Genomic DNA, 19,100 nt, shown 5'->3' on the forward strand with positions numbered 1-19,100 from the left:
TGGCTCCAGGAATGTTGTGCTTTCTCTCTTGTGCGTGACCATATTTTGTATTTTACATTCAATTTGAATTGTGAAAAGAGGGTGTATCATTCAATATGGAAATTCAGATTTCAAAACACACAGATGAATGGTAATTGGGCTTTGATATAGTTGTCATTGTAAATAGCCCTTCTGTTTAAGGATATCATTCAGGGATAAAGAAGTGATCAGATGCAGTTTTCAACTACTGATACAAATTGTCTACATGTTTCAAATCTGATGAAATTCAAATGTCTGTGACAATTTTGGGTGCACCTTTGGAAATGGGCAATCAGAATGTCTTCTCACCATTAACATATCCAAACCTTAGAAGAATCAGAGGATTCTTGAGACTGAAAAAAACCTTAAAAGCCATCAGAATCATTGGTTCCCAGTTGTGGTATCATGATAATTTATGATGCCTGTTGCAAGGATTGTTTTTATTAATGATAAGGAATCATAGTGTGAAGTCATATACTTGCCTATGTGTTAGGACAAAGTCATGGTTATCTGGCATCACTCTATTCTCCATGCTCACTGATCCATTTCTTCACGTGAAGGAGAAAAGAGGGGCATTATTGCTTGAGTGCATGGGAGTAGTCAAAGTTAGTCCTTCAATCATGTCCAACTCTTTTCAACGCCATGGACTGTAGCCCACCAGGCTCCTCTGTCCATGGAATTCTTCAGGCCAGAATACTGGAGTGGGTAGCCACTCCCTTCTCCAGGGGATCTCCCCGACCCAGGGATCAAACCAGGGTCTCCCACCTTGCAGGCAGATTCTTTACCATCTGAGCCACCAGGGAAGCCCTGAGTGCATGGCAAGTGCTCAATACTCACAGCTGCCTCAGCTACACCTTAACCCAGAGCAAGCCACGATTGTTAATGTCCCACAAGGTTCACAGCAACTACAAATTACATACAACTTGTGAGTTCTCTGCTACCGTATGCTATACTTTCCTGCAAAATATTTTTGATTTTGCCAAGCTCCAGGTAAGTCCTTGTTAAAATGATTTATTGTGTGGACTGCAGAAGAAAAGTTGAAAACCTGGAGACTAAGAGAAAGAAGACCAATCCCAGGCACATAATCCATTAGGCTGACTCCAAACAGCTAGCACAAGCCTGCTCAATGAAGATGTGTTGATTGAATGAATATAAAAGCCATCCTGAAGGAAGAATTATTTTTCCAGCCAACTATCATTGAGGGTAGTACTGAATAAAAAAGTAGGTGAACAGGATCTTAAAGTTGGGGCTCAAGAGTGATCAGAGGGACCCGAGGCTTCCCCACTGTGGTGGGTACAAGGGGATGGAGGGTCTTCTGAGAAACTCTGGAAGTCTAGTGTAAGCTAGAGGGATGTCTAGGGTGGAGGAACAGCCCAGATAGGAGGTATAATGTTCCTATGTTCATCAACTTGGGTAAGGAATGGGAGCTTTCCAGGCCAGATCTTCCAAATAATTAATTAATAGTTTATTGTTGTTTAGTTGCTAAGTCATGTCCTACTCTTAGTGACCCCATGGACTGCAGCACATCAGGCTTCCCTGTCCTTCACTATCTCCTAGAGTTTGCTCAAACTCATGTCTGAGTCAGAGATGCCATCCAAACATCTCATCCTGTCACCTCCTTCTCCTCCTGCTTAAATCTTTTCCAGCATCAGGGTCTTTCCCAATGAGTTGACGCTTCGCAGCAGTGGCCAAAGCATTGGAGCTTCAGCATCAGTACTTCCAGTGAATATTCAGGATTGATTTCCTTTAGGATTGACTAGTTTGATCTCCATGTAGTCCAAGGGACTCTCAAGAGTCTTCTCCAGCACCATAGTTCGAAAGCATCAATTCTTTGGTGCTCAGCCTTCTTTATGGTCCAACTCTCACATCCACACATGACTATTGGAAAAACCATAGCTTTGACTATACGGACCTTTGTCAGCAAAGTGATGTTGGTAATTAATAATTTAATGTATAATTAAATTAATATAACTATAAATTATAATTTTAAATAATTTAATAATTAAAGTGATATTGTTAATTAATTCCAAACTGTTAACTCCCTCTTACAAAGAGGCAAAGCTAGGCAATGGGGTTAGAAAAAATGGTCTGTGAGTAAAGAAGACTATTCCTGTAAGGATTTTTAAAAGTGTATGCAACAGTGGATCTCAACCAGGGGCAATTTTGCTCTTCAGGGGACATTTGGCAATGTCTGGAGACAATTTTGGTTGTCACGCCAGGATGGGGTAGAGGCCAGGGGTGCTGCAAAACATCCTGCAATGCACAGGATGGCCTCTCCCCCAAAGTATCAGGCCGAAATATCACTAGAGCCTAAGGCGAGCGACTCTAGGGTAGAAACTGAAGAAGCATGTTCGAGTGAAAAGGGCACTGTACTGGGAGTCAGGGGTCCAGGGATTCAGCCGCTGCTCTGACTTTAAGAATGCCAGGTCCCTTCCTCGGGTCTGAGATGTTGAAAAGGTTGAAGTAAATGATAGATTGACTCCAGCACTGGCTTTCTACAGTTCTAAGATATAACTTGGTTTTTATAAGGCTGCCCATTTGGATACAAGAACAGGTCTAGCCAAAAGAGAACTTGGTTTTTGCCCAGTCCCTTCCTCAAGACCTCCATCCCTACTTTTTTATTTTTATTTTTTTTATTTTTAAACACATAAGCCAGCCTTTTATTTTTTGGCCGCATCATGCAGCATGTGGGATCTTAGTTTCCTGTCCAGGGATTGAACCCATGCCCCCTGCAATGGAAGTGTGGAGCTCTAACCACTGGACTGCCAGGGAAGTCCCCCTCCCTCCCTACTCTAATCCTTCCCTTCCTTCCGTTAGCAAACAGTTACTGAATATCTATGATGTGCCAGGTGCTGTCGGGGAGAGACAGAGAGTGCTATGGACTGAATTGTGTCCTCCCCAAATTTATATGTTGAAATCCTAACCATCCTTGTGATGGGATCTGGGCACAGGGCCTTTGAGAAGTAGTAATTAGACTGAGATAAAATCACATGGGTAGGACCCTCATGACGGGATTAATGGCTTTATAAGAAGAGGAAGAAAGAGCCCTCTATTCCGGCAGTGAGAAGGCAACTGGCTCCCAGACAGGAAGAGAGCTCTCACCAGGGAACCAAATCATCCACACCTTGACCTTGGACTTCCCAAACTTCAGATCAATGAGAAATAAATGTCTGCTATTTAAGCCACCTGGTCTATGATAATCTGTGATAGCAGCCCATGCAGACTAATTCCAAGGAGTAAAACCAGAAAGAGGTAAATGTGGAGGCTTCCCTGGAGGAACTTCAGTTAGAAGGATGGAGAGGACCACGAACAGATCCAGTCTGAGCGGCTCAGCACCAGAGGCGGCCCCTACTGCTGTAACCCACCCCAAAAGAATATAAGTGAATTTCGGCTCCTAAGAGACATGCCTGAGCAGAAATGTCATGAGAGGTTGAGTAGAAATCCCTCCAAGACAAAGGCACATGGTTTAAGAGGCAGGCGGGGTCATAATGAGAGGTGTGAGTGAACCCCAGGTCCACGTGCATCACCCAGCTCTGGTTCTTGGCACCTTATTTATATTGATGTGCAGAGCAGGCCAGGGTCCAGCAGGCTTCACAGTTTCCAGTTCCAGCTTCTTTAGATGAGCAGCGGCTTCGCTGAAAAGGGCAGGTGTTCCCGGACTCAGTTCTGTAAGTGAGTAAGGAAAGGTTGAAAGGGCAGAGAGATAAAGGAGATGCAAGACACTTGCCAGAGACCAACCCTCAGAGTCTTGCTGTCTGGTTCCTCCTCTGGCAGCTTGAATCTCTCAGGAATGTACTAGCAGGTAGGATGTGAGAACATTTTAAGGTCAAAGTTTCAAAGCCTAAGTCCCCCCGCATATGTGAGCTGGATGACCCTTGGCAGATTACTTTACCTCTCTAAGCCTCTGAGCCATTTTCAAATGAAAATAAAATTACTTACCTTGCAGGGTTGCTGTGTTTATTAAGTGCAGTAATTCATGTGCAAATGCTTTATTAATGGAAAAGCACTATGCACATTAGAAAGATTAGTGTTCAGGCTAACAGGCAGACGAAGGTGCTCTTAAAAACCATGTTATATTTCTAAAATCAAATTCATTGTATGTTGGATTAGTTCACCACCACTCCTCCCACTAGCTTGTTTTTATCCGTGGGTACATTAAATATTCATTAAACATTTGGTATTCATTACATATTAAAGTTTGTGCCAGGCATTGATAGCAACTGGGATCTGGGAAGCTGGAATAAGGAGATGAATGAGACACAATTCTAGTCCATTTGGGAGACAGACACCTGTACAGATACTCCAAATACAAGTGACCAAAGATTTATTTAATTGTATATGGGGGCTCCCCTGGTGGCTCAATTGGTAAAGAATCCGCCTGCAATGCGAGAGACCTGGGTTTGATCGCTAGGTTGGGAAGATCCCCGGAGAAGGGAATGGCCACGCACTCCAGTATTCTGGCCCGGACAGTGAGGATAGGATCAATTTTTCAATACCAAAGTGGACAATGAGTTACCATTTCTAGCTCAGCCAACCCAGAATTGCTATTCACAGTCTACAAGTGAAGGCTCAATGGCTCATCCTTTTCACCAGCCACAGACTGATGAAATATCAGACCTGTAAGATTCCCTTGGCCATCATCTCAATACCCTCCAGCCCATTCCATAGTTGAGAAAACCCTGGATCCAAGAGGGGATTGGCTCAACCATGAGAACTAGAATCCAAGCCTCTTGATTCTCACCTCTATCTTGGCACTTGTTCAAACCACATGTGATACAGAACAAGTTCTCCCCCCACCTCCTGTCACACACAAATTCTTTGGTAAAATATAATAAAAAGGATTTTCTAGAAAAAGAAAAGAACAGGCATACAAAATCCAAGCCCACATTTTTAATTAGTTTTAACAGATACAAAATCACCCTGTCATATTGCTAGAAACATTTCTTTTTTTCCCTTTTTTAAAAGATTTTTTTGATGTGGACCATTTTTAAAGTCTGTATTGTATTTGTTACAATATTGCTTCTGCTTTGTTTTGGCATTTTGGTTGCGAGGCATGTGGGATTTCAGTTCCTTGACTGGGATCGAACCCACACCCCCTGGATTGGAAGGCAAAGTCTTAACCACTGGAACTCCAAGGAGGTCCCTAGAAACTTTTCTAATTTGTTTATTCTCCATTTCCATGACTACTTTGGCAGTGTGCACTAGATCTACTTCACAGCTTGCTTTCAGAAGGCAAGAATGAGACAGAATGTGAGACTCAGTCACCTCACTCCCCTCTCTCTCTGTTCCACCGCTCGAGCCAGTACTGGATACAGCAGGAGCAGAGAAACAGCGTGGAATGAGGCAGAGACATCTGCTTCCTCATAACAAAAGCAGTGTTGGTGGGTAAACCACAATCCCTAAGTCACCTCTGCCTAATGCACAAGGCTCTTGTCTGCTCTCACCCAGACCTGGTAACCCGGCGCAGATATTACCACCATTCCAAGCTGCACCGATGTCTTGAGCATCTTGGAAAGTCACCCACGCCCTGCAGCACCGCTCCCCCACCTTGCCCCCTATGCCCCAACTTACTTGTCAGGGATTTACTGCTGGAGTTTGGGGACCTGGAAAGCCCCTCCTTGTTCTCCAGGGTCAGCGAGAGGCCATAGTTCGTGTGGTGCTGGTGCTGGTGGTGGTGATGGTGGTGCCTTCCCGAAGCCTTGGTGGTGAACGGAGTGCCCCCGTTCTCCTCGAGGCCGAAAGGCAGCCGGTCCGAGCTGCTGAGCCCTGGGGAAGGGAGCGGGTAGCTGTGGAGGGTGTCAAAGTCAGGATTTAGAAAAGCAGAGAGTCTTGATACCCTTGTCTGTTCTTTAAATGATGTTCTCCCAGCATTGACAACCAAGAGAAATAGGTGTAACAAATAGTTCCGCAGAGTTATCGCAGAACAGGACGCGATGGCAACAACAGCAACTCAAAGGAAAAGCAGAATGTGGAAATTTGTATTTATCAGAGATGTTAACCCTTAAAAAAATTCTTAAGTTTGAAATAAATCTCAATTAAAAAAAATACATCATCTAAATGGGAAGCATAAATCAAAGGCAATCATCAAATTAAAAAATAATTCATTAAACACCCTACCATAATAAGATCATGACACAAACTAGAAGCCTTGGAGCCACTTTCTCCTCCTCTCCATCAACCCCACCATGAAGAAAGACCTGTTAATGTTACTGCTACCTCTAATTCCAATTGCTCCACTTGGTGTTATTGCCACAAGGCTCTTGAAACAGATTCTCAAAGCTCTCCCAGCCTCTACTTCTTCTTTAGCCCATCTCTACAGAGCAGCAGTCAGAGAGCTGTTCTGCTTATGGTCTAGAGTGTGGCACTCCACCCTCCGGGAGCTTGAATACCTCTCTGCTGCTAGTGATTCTTAAGATGAAATCTGATGAGAGCTATGGATCTTCTCTGCAGAAAAAGGCACCCAGACACAACATTTCACACTCAATTTCAGGCTCTCTTTCACCCCTCCATGGACCAAGGCTCAGAGCTTGGTTTGCAAGAAAAAAATCCAAATTCCTTTATGTATCACTCATGCCTGCCCCCCGCTCCCCAACCAGTGATCCCATCCCATTCTCTTTGCAGCTCATCTTTGGCTATATTCTTCTCTATACCCCCAAGTTCTTCCCGTCCTGGGGCCTTTCACCTCTTTCTGTTCCCTGGAGTCGTCCCTCATCACCAAATTCAGCTAAAGCACCCCTTCCTCCAGGAAGACTTCCAGCCTTTAAGACCCAGATCAAAGGTCTCCTCACACCCCTAAGCAGAGCCAATCCCTTTTTCTGCTCATTCCCAGAGACCAGATTTTTGCTGCTTATTCCTTCACTCTGTCTTCAGGGAGCTCACACCCCAGGGTAGGAAACTGTCATTTAATCAGTTACAGTCACACTGGAATGAGCTGTGAAGGGAGTGTACAGGGGAAGGCAACTAGTTTCCTGGGGCTGGTAAAGGTGTTGGGCAAGGAATCATTGGGGAAGGGGAGTCCACTGGGGGATATAGTCAAGTTTTGATGGACTTTCTTAAAACAGAATATTTTTTTTTTTTTTTTTTTACAGGAAACTATATTTCTTGTGTTTGCATGAAGTTGATAACTCCCCTCAGGGTGGACCTATCAGAGCTCTCCCTCTTTCCAGGGACTTGCTCTGGAACATGATCCAATCAGGGACAATCAGATTTTCCAGGAGGTTTAACACATGGAAACAGAGAGAAAGGGTCTCTCTTCCTTTTTAAGAGTCAAATAAGGCTTTACTGTGACTTTTGTGGGCCCTAAGCCCTTTGGCCTTCATCTCATCTCTAGAAAAAAAATTAAAAATTACATTTTATGACTGCATTTATATTATAAAACAAAACAAATATATTAATATCAGATATTAAACCATTTTCTTCAACCAAAAATTCATTTTTTTCTTCTGACTTTAAAAGAAATGAAATCATTTTTGTGGGCCCCTAAAAGCATTGTGAGCCCAAGGCCCTGCGTCTACTGTGCCTCATAGATAAGTCAGGTTTGGCTATGAGGATGATATAAGTTGAGGCTATTTATAATTATATTCCCTGGACACAAAGAAGTATCTGTGGGAAGTGGTCAATGCACAGAGGGACACGAGATGAGCAGAGGTTAAAGCTAGATGAAAAGGGGTGGGGGGAACCCTTACTGGTAGCATTTGAATCCCTGGTTCCAGCCATGCCTGAAGCTGGTCTACCACTGAACTTCTCAATTATAAGTCCTATTTATTTATGTTTGATGTAGTTAGATTTCTCCCATTTGTAACCCATGTGCTCTAAATCAGTGATGGTGTGTTGTTTTCTTATTGTTTTTTGCTTATTTGTTTTATGGAATATCTTTTTAATGCCAAGGTGGAAATGGCTATTAGAATCCTAAGGAATAGTATGAGCAAAGGAATGACATTTGAAAAAGCAGAATGGCTAGAGTGGGAATGAGAAGTGGAAAAGGTTTAAGCAAAGGTGTGACATGATTAGAGTTCCATTTTAGAAAATTCACGTGGAGGGCTGTGTGGAGGACAGACACCCTGGAGACTATGATGGGCTAGATGAACTCGGTGGATGGAGGAGGGGGGCCCCTCTGGGCTATATCTGAAGAAGTGCAGGTGGGGTGTGCAGGCTAGGCGCGTGGGGCACAGGGGGAGGAGGTTCAGAGGAGGACTCTGCTGGAGATACAGGATGCTTTTCAGAAGAAACAGCACTTTTTTTTTTTTTTTTTTGTACTTTTTTTCCTGCACTTTTTTGCCCCTATGTTGTTCCATGAGCTAGGTCTCTGGTCCACCCTGGCTGCCTCCTAGAGATTTTGCTCAGGACAGTTCAACAGGGAAATAAATGTGTGTGTATATAAGAATGTGTGGGTGTGTCTTTGTCTGGGGTCACAGTCAGCCTCACTTCTCCAACCTGAAGCATAACCAAGGCTATTTACCCTCCTCATGGAGGCAGCAGTGGCAGCAGAAAAAAAGGGCACTGAGTTGTCACTGAAATTTCTAGCGTCTCGTCTTACTTCTGCCCAACCTTGTGCAGGAATCTTGGCCAGCTGCCCTGGGCCACAGTTTCCTTCTCTGTGACATGAAAGGGGTCAGGTGATTTCTGGATGCATTTCCAGGCCAGAAAATCAGCCTTTACTCTCGCCCCCAACTCATTTATCCAGTACTTGCTCTGCCCCAGGCACTGGGTTACATAGTTTACATTGACCATCCCATTTTATACATGTAGAGGCCTTGCTTAGTTCATAATGGGTGCTCCATAAATATTTGATAAAAGGAAGGAAGGGAAGGCAGGAGGGAGAGAAGGAAAGAAGCAGGGAGAGGGGGAGGAAGGATGAATGCAGTGGTGGATGTGACAACAAGGGTATGAAGTGCAGAGCTCGTGGGCATTATTTTCCCGTGTCTCCAGTACAGTGAAAATAATACCTGTCTTAAGGAGGCACAGAGACTGGGAGCTCAGAACAGACAAAATGCCCTTTGGCTTGGAAGGCTTCACAACTTGAGGCTCACCTTCCACCCACCCTGTTAGTAGCACACTGCTGCCCGCCTATTAAAGGTCCAAACTTTTGGTCGAGGCAGCAAAAACAAACCAGAGAAACACTTAAAGCCAGAGTGACAGGCTGGGGGCATTGGCAGGACTTGAGAAGGGGAGAACACAGAGACGTGGAGGGGTCAGAAAACTGAATGTTTTAGCCTGGGAAATGGCATGCTATTAACAGGAGAAAGGAGTTTGGGAGTGAGGACTACTTGGAGAAGAGAAACCATGATTTCATTTCAAATGGGTCACACTGAATGTGAGAATGAATCCCCAAGGAACAAGGTGCCCTACAGCAGAGATCTGGAGTACATTCAGGGCTGGAGGTTTGAGTAAGTTTTGAGTAAGAATTTCTGAGGAATGGTAAATAGATAAATAGATATCTCTCATGCTCACTCCAACCGACTCTCACTCTCCGCTTGGAATGTATGATGAAAAAGGACACTGAAGCTGCGCCCCGCTCAGGAGGAGGGAGTGCTGTGATTGATTAGTGATGTCTGCCATGGACTGGAAACAAGGCAGTAATATCATGTATCTTCTTGTCTTCCCAAGTTAAAAGCGTGTGTGTGTGTTTTATTTCTAAGAAACCCAGAGTGAAAAGTTAAACAGGGAAACCAATATATGTGCAGGGAGTGATAACACGTATTTAATGTGACTTTCACTTTACAACAACTGCTGGGGAAGGCTGAGAAAGAGACAAATGGGAAGAGAAATAGATGAGGGTCAGAGAAGCAGCATGGGTTTCTCAGGGTCAGAGTTTCTAGAAGAGCAAAGATTCCTAAGCAGGAGTGGAATGAGTTGGGTGCTTTCCCAGCTCATGCACACTGAGGACCGCCCAGGAGACCCTAACTGATGGCATTGTGTGGGGTTGTGGGTCCTTTAAGGAAACCACCGCTGCTGGCCTCATGGACTGTTCCCTGCAGAACTCCAGGGGGTGATGGTCACATAAGCTATGATGTAATGGCACCCACTGCACCTGCCCTGTCCACAGAACCTCAGAGGAGGCCATGCCCACCTAGCAGCACTCAGCAGCTCATGAGCCTCAGGGCCCAGAGGCTGAGATCCAAGACATGAGGCCAGCTCCATGCTCACTGTCAACAGAGACTGAGGTTCACCAGGTTTCTGGCATTCTGGAAAGGAGATCACAAGTCCTGGTTTTCAGAGGGTGATGCAAGAGGTGCACGCTTGCATGAGCTGGCAGTTGAGAAGGATCTGGTGTGAGAGAAGGGGGCTTCTATGTGCCTAGCACACGCTAGGCGCTCTAATGGTTAACTTTGACAGTTACCCTGCAAGGAAGCTGGTGTGGCCCCCTTTTACACTGGGACTTAATGAAGGGAAGTAACGTGCCCTGTTAGTAGATGTGAGTGAGAAGTTGTGCGGGCATGCGTGCTAACTCACTTCAGCCATGTCTGACTCTGTGTGACCCTATGGACTGTGGCCTGCCAGGCTCCTCTGTCCATGAGATTCTTCAGGCAAGAACACTGGAGTGGATTGCCATGCCCTCCTCCAGGGATCTTACCACTCCTGGGGATCAAAACCTGGTCTCCCACATCTCCTGCATTGCAGGCGGACTCTACCACAGTGCCACCGGGGAAGCCCCTAACTGGATCTAATCTCTTCTCTTCCCTTCTCTCTGGAGAAGCCCCCTACTCTCATTTTGCTTCCAACTGTAGAGAAAACAGCATTCCTCTGGGGGCTGCCTGTGTCATATGGGATGTTCTTGACTGTATCAGCAGTGGACACAGCTCTGCAGATGCATGGTGGAGGGACCTTTACAGCCCTGCCTGATTCTGCCAGAGCTTCCCCACTCCCTGACTCTGGGATCCCAGCAGACCAAACAGATGGTACTCAATCAAAATGCATTACATGCTGAAAAATGGGATAATTATTCAGAGATTTATAAGTACAATATTGTAACATTATAATAATTATTATATTATTGTACCATTATTACACTAATTATTATAATAATTATAGTATTTAGTAAAATAATGGTATAAATGTTCAAAATAATCCTCCAGAACCCATAGCCAGAATTATGACCTGTGCAGGGCAAGGATGGGGGAGGGTCTTGAGCTGAAACTTACAGGGCTTTCTCTCAGAAATAAGGCTGAGAATTTTCAAGTGCTCAGAGGAACCAATCACACACTCTATAGCTCAGTCAAGTTCTGGGTGATGTGTGCTTTTGCAAGCAGCTCTGAGGATCTAATCTTAGACAAAAAAGCATAAAATTGTAGAAACAGAACCACTCAGATATCATCCAGGTGTGCTGCACTGTGCTTAGTCGCTCAGTCGTGTCTGACTCTTTGAGACCCCATGGACTGCAGCCCACCAGGCTCCTCTGTCCATGGGGATTCTCCAGGCAAGAATACTGGAGTGGGTCACCATGCCCTCCTCCAGGGGATCTTCCCAAACCAGGGATCGAACCCAGGTCTCCAGCATTGCAGGCAGATTCTTTACCAACTGAGCCACCAGGGAAGCCCAGTTAGGTGGTTTAAGATTCTGGATGAATAGTGAAAGCACCATAGGAAACGCCTTACACGGCTGCTAGGAATGCCAAATGACACAACTGCTTTGAAAATTAGCCTGGAAGATTCTCAGAGAGGTTAAACATTGAGTTACCATATGACCCAGCAATTCCACTCCTAGTTATGTACCCAAGAAATGAAAATATGTCCATACAAAGACTCATATATAAACATTCATAGCAACACTATTCATAATAGCCAAAAGGTAGAAACAACCCAACTGTCCATCAACAGATAAACAGATAAATACCATGTGATATATCTATATAATAGAATATGATTCAGTCATAAAATGGAATGAAATATCAATCCATGCTATGATATCTATGAACCTTGAAAATATTATGCTAAGTAACAGAAGCCAAACCCCAAAGGCCACATACTACATAATTGTTTATATGAAATGTCCAGAATAGGCAAATCCATACAGATAGAAAGTAGACTAGGACTGGGGAGGATGGGCATGTGGTCTCTTTTAGGAGAAATGAAAATGTTCTAAAATTAAATTGTAGTGACTGTACTGCTTTGTGAAAATGCTAAAACCACTGAATTGTACAATTTTTAAATTGGTGAATTGCATAGTATGTAATTTATATCTTAATAAAGCTGATTAAAAACATCAACCAAGGGATATTTTTTAAAAAAATCAATGTACAATCCTTACCCTGGCTAATTACATCATCATCTATCTCTAAATCCAATGTGCAGCCAGGGATAACAAACAATGCCCTAGTCCAATCTCCTCAATTCACATATGGGGAAATGGGGGCCTACTGGGGGGAGGGGGGAGGTGACCAGGTCACACAGTGGATAACTGGCTGAGCCTGGGACACCATCCAGGACTCCGACCTCTCCGCTAGCCAAGCATCCCAAGTGCTGCCCATCTGCTGCATCTTCCCATCTGCCTCGGCTTCTATTTAAGGCACCAAACGCACTCATCGGGAAAATCCCAAGACCTCCTCCGAACCTCACTGCCTGAGACATCTCTGTGCACACATCTTGTCTTCTCAATGATACGGCAGGAACAGAGATTGTCATCTCACATGTTTTCATGTCCTTTAGTGATGTTGATAAAACTAGTTCTACATTTCAGGAAAAAAAAAGAGACCTCTCCCTTTAGCTACCTAAATAGCTACCTAAATCCTTTAAACTGGCTCCTTCCCAGGCTGGGTTGGGCACCTCTCCCCAGCTTACTCTTATCTTACCCTTCCTGACTCCTCTTAGAGCCATTCTCTGCTCTCCCCTGCCTGGCTCTGTTTCCAAGGAAATGCATTTTCCAGTTTCCCTTCCCTGTGGTTTCTATGTAGGTTTGACCAATGGGAAGCACCGACAGAAACTGGAAGGTGGGAAAAGGAAATAAGCCAAGGTATTTCTCCCTCATTTCTCTCTACCTCAGAGGATGTTTTCAGCAGTAACACTCAGTCCCCTGGGGCTTCGGCTTCCACTAGACTGGCTTCCTGTGGCCCCAGCTCCTAGGCTTTGGAACACTGCCATCTCTCTCTGTCCCTTTGTCTCCACAGCTCTAGGAGTAATAAACAGGTTCTACTATTGTTAATTTCTGAGTTGCCTCACTGGTCACTTAAGCCACTTAGTTCTTCATCCCTGTGTAATCAACTCCCTGTATTAAATTCCCTCTGTAAGAAAAGCCTAGAGTGATTTCAGTTGTCCTGATTGCCCATGACTGATACACAATATCTTGCTCAGTTGATCAGTCCTGTCTGACTCTTTGTGACCCCATGGACTGCAACACACCAGGCTCCCCAGACCATGCTCAAGGGAGGTCCCTTCCTTGAGTCTCTGTTTAATGGGCATAAAAGCAATGCCTGTCACTAGGTTATCAAGAGTGTCTAGTGAGGTGATGCCATTGGTCATTGAATTCAATGTGGAAACTGCCCTGTGCTTTGCAGATGGTTTCCAAAGACTGGTTTAACTTTGTTTCCCTCTAGTGGTTGGCACGGGCATTACAGTATAGCCGACTAAGATTTCAAGAGGCAACCACCTTACAGGGGATTTGTCGTTGTTCAGTCAACTGCTCAATCGTATCTGACTCTCTGTGACCGCATGGACTGCAGCACACCAGGCTTCCCTGTCCTTCACCATCTCCTGGAGCTTGCTCAAACTCATGTCCATTGAGTTGGTGATGCCATCCAACCATCTCATCCTCTGTCATCCCCTTCTCCTGTCTTCAATCTTTTCCAGCATTAGGGTCTTTTCTAGTGAGTCAGCTCTTGGCTCCAGATGGCCAAAGTAGGGGAGCTTAAGATTCAGCATCGGTTCTTCTTATGAATATTCAGGACCAATTTTCTTTAGGATTGACTGTTTGGATCTCCTTGCAGTCCAAGAACTCTCAAAAATCTTCTCCAACATCACAGTTCAAAAGCAACAGTTCTTCAGTGCTCAGACTTCTTTATGGTCCAACTCTCACATCCATACATGACCACTGGAAAAACCATAGCTATGACTATACAGACCTTTGTTGGCAAACTAATGTCTCTGCTTTTTAATATTCTGTCTAGGTTTGTCATAGCTTTTCTTCCAAGGAGCAAGTGTCTTTTAATTTCATGACTGCAGTCACCATCTGCAGTAATTTGGAGCCTGAGAAAATAAAAAATCTGTAACTGTTTCCGTTGTTTTCCCCTTTATTTGCCATGAAGTGACGGGACCGGATGGCGTGATCTTAGGTTTTTGAATGCTGAGTTTTAAGCCACTTTTTTTCACTCTCCTCTTTCACCTTCAAGAGGCTCTTTAGTTTCTCTTCACTTGTGCCGTAAGGCAGATAAGACACAATATCTATCCGTGTCTATTTCTGGATTCTTCATATTTTTATTGATCTATTTGTGTATTGCTAAACCAGCACCAGACTGTCTTTTTAAAATACATTTTTATAGTTTCATTTATTTTTGGCTGTGCTGGGTCTCTGTTGCTGTGTGGGCTTTTCTCTAGCTGTGGCGAGTAGGGGCCACTCTTCATTGCAGTGCCTGGGTTCTCACCGCAGTTGTGGAGCCCGGGCTCTGTAGTCGTGGCACAGGGGCTAAGCTGCTCCATGGCACGTGGGATCTTCCCAGACCAGGGATCAAACTCGAGTCTCTTGCACTGGCAGACCGATTCTTTACCACTGAGGCAACGGGGAGGCCCAGCAAACTGTCTTAATTCCTTTTGTTTTAATATGTGAGTCTTAAATATCTGATGGGACAAGTCCTGTTTCCTTTCTCACATCGTTTTTCTTTTTGTCTCGGCTATCCTCATGCATTCACTCTTCCAGATTACAATTCAAGTTACTACCAAAAAAAAAAAATCCCACTGGAATTATGACTTGAAGCATTAAATATAATGGATTAATTTGGAAGAATGAATTCACAAGGTATTTCTTAGCATTTATTCAGATCCTCTTAAATGTTCTTCAGTCAGAATTTAAACTTTTTCTGTAACAGTATGGAACATATCTTACTAACTTTATTCCTAGCTATATATCAGTTCTGTCACAATTGGAAATGGGATCTCATTATTACATTTCTTCTTCTTTTTTTTTTTTTTTTTACTACTAGATATATAAAACTACTAACTTTAGGCTATTTCTGCCTCTGGTCACTTTGCTGGACTCATTAATTGGAATTCACTTGTATTTTAGGGATAATCACATGACTTTTGTTTTTGCCTTTCCAGCATTTATTCTTTATTTATTTTTAATTGGAGGATAATTATTTTCCAATACTGTGTTGGTTTCTGCCATACATTAACATGAGTCAGCCACAGGTATACATATATCCCAGCCCTATGAACCTCCCTCCCACCTCCCGTTTCCCACCCCATCCCACCCCAGAATTTATTTTTTATTTTGCTTTCCTGGCATATTGCATTGGTGAGGCTTCTTGAATGATACTGAATATTAGCAGCCATCTTTGTCTTATTTCTAAAATCGGTAGATTATCTCATGTTTCAATATTAAATGTTGATTTGTGACAAATTGTAAATTAGGTTAGAGACAGTCCTTCTATTCGTAGCCTACTAAGAATCTTGAAAGATTAGCATGACTTATCTGAGCGAATCCACTCTGTTCCTAAGTGAACACTACTTTAAAGCGCTTTAAAAAAAATCTGTTCTCAAACTCGCTTTGATTTTACCATCAAACTTATCACTCCAGGTTTTAGAATTTAGTTTTCAAGAATCTGTATGACATTTCCCTGTCTATTCTTCTGGCATTTCCCCAAGACCCTATAGTTTTTCAAAGAGCACTGGTAGGTGCAGCAATGACATATTCAAATTTTCTTCAAGGCTTTTTTTTTTTTTTTTTCTGAACCTGAAGACTTTAACTGTAAAGCTTTAACTTTAAAAAAGACTTAAACTGTAAATTAAAATATTTCCTGACTACTCTGTTTTATCTTCAACTTCAATTTCATCCTCTTGGTTCTTTTTACCTTCTGTAGTTAGTATACTCGGAGAAGGCAATGGCACCCCACTCCAGTACTCTTGCCTGGAAAATCTCATGGATGGAGGAGCCTGGTAGGCTGCAGTCCATGGGGTCGCTAAGAGTCTGACACGACCGAGCGACTTAGCAGCAGCAGCAGCAGTTAGTATACTGACTAGCTTCCTTGTCGAAAGAGAAAAGCAAAACAGAAGTTGAGCAGCTCTTCTTCTGTCCTGTTAATTCCATATACCATCCTCAAGATGGCTCTGCTATTAAATAGTTCATCTTTTTGCTCCAACCAAAGCATGCATCTATAGAGGTCCTTTTAAAAAAGGTCTCATCCCTTGTTTTTATATGTTCTACCTTCTTCTCCTACCTTTGTCACCTGATGCGAAGAACTGACTCACTGGAAAAGACCCTGGTGCTGGGAAAGATTGAAGGGAGGAGGATAAACGGACGACAGAGGATGAGATGGTTGGATGGCATCACCGATTCAATGGACACGAGTTTGAGCAAACTCTGGGAATTGGTGATACACAGGGAGGCCTGGCATGCTGCAGTTCATGGGGTCTCAAAGAGTCGGACATGACTGAGCTGAACTGACTTTCTTCTCTTTAATACACTGTTTTAAACTGTGGGTTCTGAATGCCTTCCTCTTTCAGATTACCTGATATTTTCAGTTTTTACATTTTCAGAATGTAAAAATATTCCCTCTTAGATCTACCCTCTGTTTGATATTTTTGAAATCTAATCTTCTACAGATTAGAATACATGGGGGATTACACCCTGAATTCCACTCATTTCATACTATTGATTCTAAGACACCAGGATCATTTTCTTCCGAGGGTCTTGTCACCCACACATTCCAACTCAGTCTTCCTCGCTGACCCAGCATTAACAACACAACACCAGCAGTGTTTCTTCTACCTTCCAAACAACCAAATCATCAGCCAGAAAGGCCAAGGCCTCAACGGATGCTCCACTTGCAACTGAATGCCAATGTCTGGATGGCCAAGGAGTCCCCCAAGGTGATAGGCCAGCATGCAGTCTCCTGGGAAAGCACAATGACATTCTCCATCCAAGGTCCTCTGGTACCTCCTCTGGGCTGCTCAGTTCACCCTTAGGTGCTGCCTGTACTCAGCTGCTCTTTCACCCATGCTGGCTCATGTCTTGACCTCATAGCAGGATTCCCAGAGGAAAGAACAGCTTCTCTGTAGTCTACACAGCAGCACATCAGTTCTCTAAACACCTTCCAGAGGAGCCTGCTTGAGTCAAACTGGCACCTGTTTTACTTTTAGCCTAAGTGGGGACAACTCCATGTTCCTAATCAGAACTAAAGCATTAGGGTGAAGTGAAAGTTCCTCAGTGGTGTCCGACTCATTGCAACGCCATGGACTATACAGTCCATAGAATTCTCCAGGCCAGAATACTGGAGTGGGTAGTCTTTCCCTTCTCTGGGGAATCTTCCCAACCCAGGGACTGAACCCAGGTCTCCCGCATTGTAGGTGGATTCCTTACCAGCTGAGCCACAAGGGAAGCCCAAGCATTGGGGAGATGCTGACAAATATCTCAGTAGAACGTCCCAAATGATAGGCTTCAGAAGGTTGCAAGTAGGTTAAACCATTTGTTCTCTTGGTTGTTGGAGCAAGTGAACAGGACTGGGGGAGCCTAGGAACTCAAGCAGCCTAGGGACTCAAGTAGCCTAGGGACTCAAGCAGCCTAGAGACTCAAGCAGCCTTGTCTGCTTACTCCCGTGTGTTCTGTGTGCTGTGTTTAGTCACTCTGTTGTATCTGACTCTTTGTGACCCCCTGGACTATAGCCTGCCAGGCTCCTCTGTCGATGGGGATTCTCCAGGCAAGAACACTGGAGTGGGTTGCCATGCCCTCCCTTCTCCAGGGGATCTCCCCAACCCAGGGATCCAACTCAGGTCTCTGCATCGCAGGGGGATTCTTTACCATCTGAGTCACCAGGGAAGCCCAAGAACACTGGAGTGGGTAGCCTATCCTTTCTCCAGGGGATCTTCCTGTCCCAGGAATCGAACCAGGGTCTCCTACATTGCAGGCAGATTCTTTACCAGCTGAGCTAGCAGGGAAGCCACCACCCCCCGCCCCACCCAGTGTGCTATACAACAACACAGTTTCTATGGGTGCCAAGGACAAGAAAAGGCTGGGAAGCATCATTTCTGGTCCATAATTCAGTCCATTAGCCTGGAATCGTGGCTCTTGATTGGGACTCTCTCAGCAGAATCCACTCAAGTACCATGACATCACAGCAGACGGTGTCAGCCAGAATCCTGCCTCCTGACTGTGCATTAATCATGCTCTCTAAATACCCTGGGGGGAGAGGCAGGGAAGCACTCACCTTCTGAATGCCCTGCACCGTGCCATCTATTAATTTACTTAATCTTTCAACATTTGGATAAGGAACAATTATTATTCTTATTTTACAGATTAGGAAACAGGACCAGAGAAACTAATTAACTCTCCCAAAGAGACACAGCTAGTAAATGGCAGAGCTGGGATCTGAACCCAGACGACGACTATAGAGCCCTGTGCTCTCCTCAGTGCTAGGAGACTGTGGATCCCTGGGGATGATGAAATCTGCAGTACTGTGACGTTAAAAGGATGCTAATTGGCACTTAGCTTTGGCTGTGCTGCCCTTTAGCTGTGGCCTTAGGTAACTCATTTCACCTCTCCGAGCCCCAGATGCTGCATTTTTGGACAAAGATTTATTAAGCATTTATATGTTAGGAACTCAGTTTAATGAAATAATTTGATCTCTGCCACGTCTGGCTGAGATAGGAGAAGGTGCATTTACCCATCACGGTTTCCAGGACATCTGTCACTTATTTCCATTTTAATTTAGCAGAAACTAAACAGAGTAGGCATTACACCAACACACTGCTGCAAGTTCTTTTTGATTTAGCGCAAGCATACCATTTGGTGGAAAGAGTATAGTTGAAAACCGTACCTTTCTCGTAATGGGTTTCAGAAGGAAACCGTACCTACATCTTAGAAATGTGACACATTACAAATATTAGGTCTATTAATTAGGGATGATTTCCCAAAGTAAGTTAGTGGTTATATTTTTTTAA

At 44.1% G+C, this 19,100-nt stretch overlaps 1 protein-coding gene across 11 annotated transcripts in view; it reads right to left on the bottom strand.

Moving 5' to 3' along the window:
- EPB41L4B (erythrocyte membrane protein band 4.1 like 4B) overlaps positions 1-19,100 on the bottom strand; it is a 141,889-nt gene that overhangs the window by 36,859 nt on the left and 85,930 nt on the right. For all 11 annotated transcript variants that reach the window (XM_044940401.2, XM_025282195.3, XM_025282196.3 and 8 more), the window contains 2 exons: positions 5,590-5,804; positions 3,566-3,684 (listed from right to left, as the gene is read on the bottom strand). In XM_044940401.2, the coding sequence (XP_044796336.2) occupies positions 3,566-3,684; positions 5,590-5,804 (334 nt within the window). The remainder of the gene's footprint in view (positions 1-3,565; positions 3,685-5,589; positions 5,805-19,100) is intronic.

This window comes from Bubalus bubalis, chromosome 3 (genome assembly GCF_019923935.1).
Source record: "Bubalus bubalis isolate 160015118507 breed Murrah chromosome 3, NDDB_SH_1, whole genome shotgun sequence".
Lineage (NCBI taxonomy): Eukaryota > Metazoa > Chordata > Mammalia > Artiodactyla > Bovidae > Bubalus > Bubalus bubalis.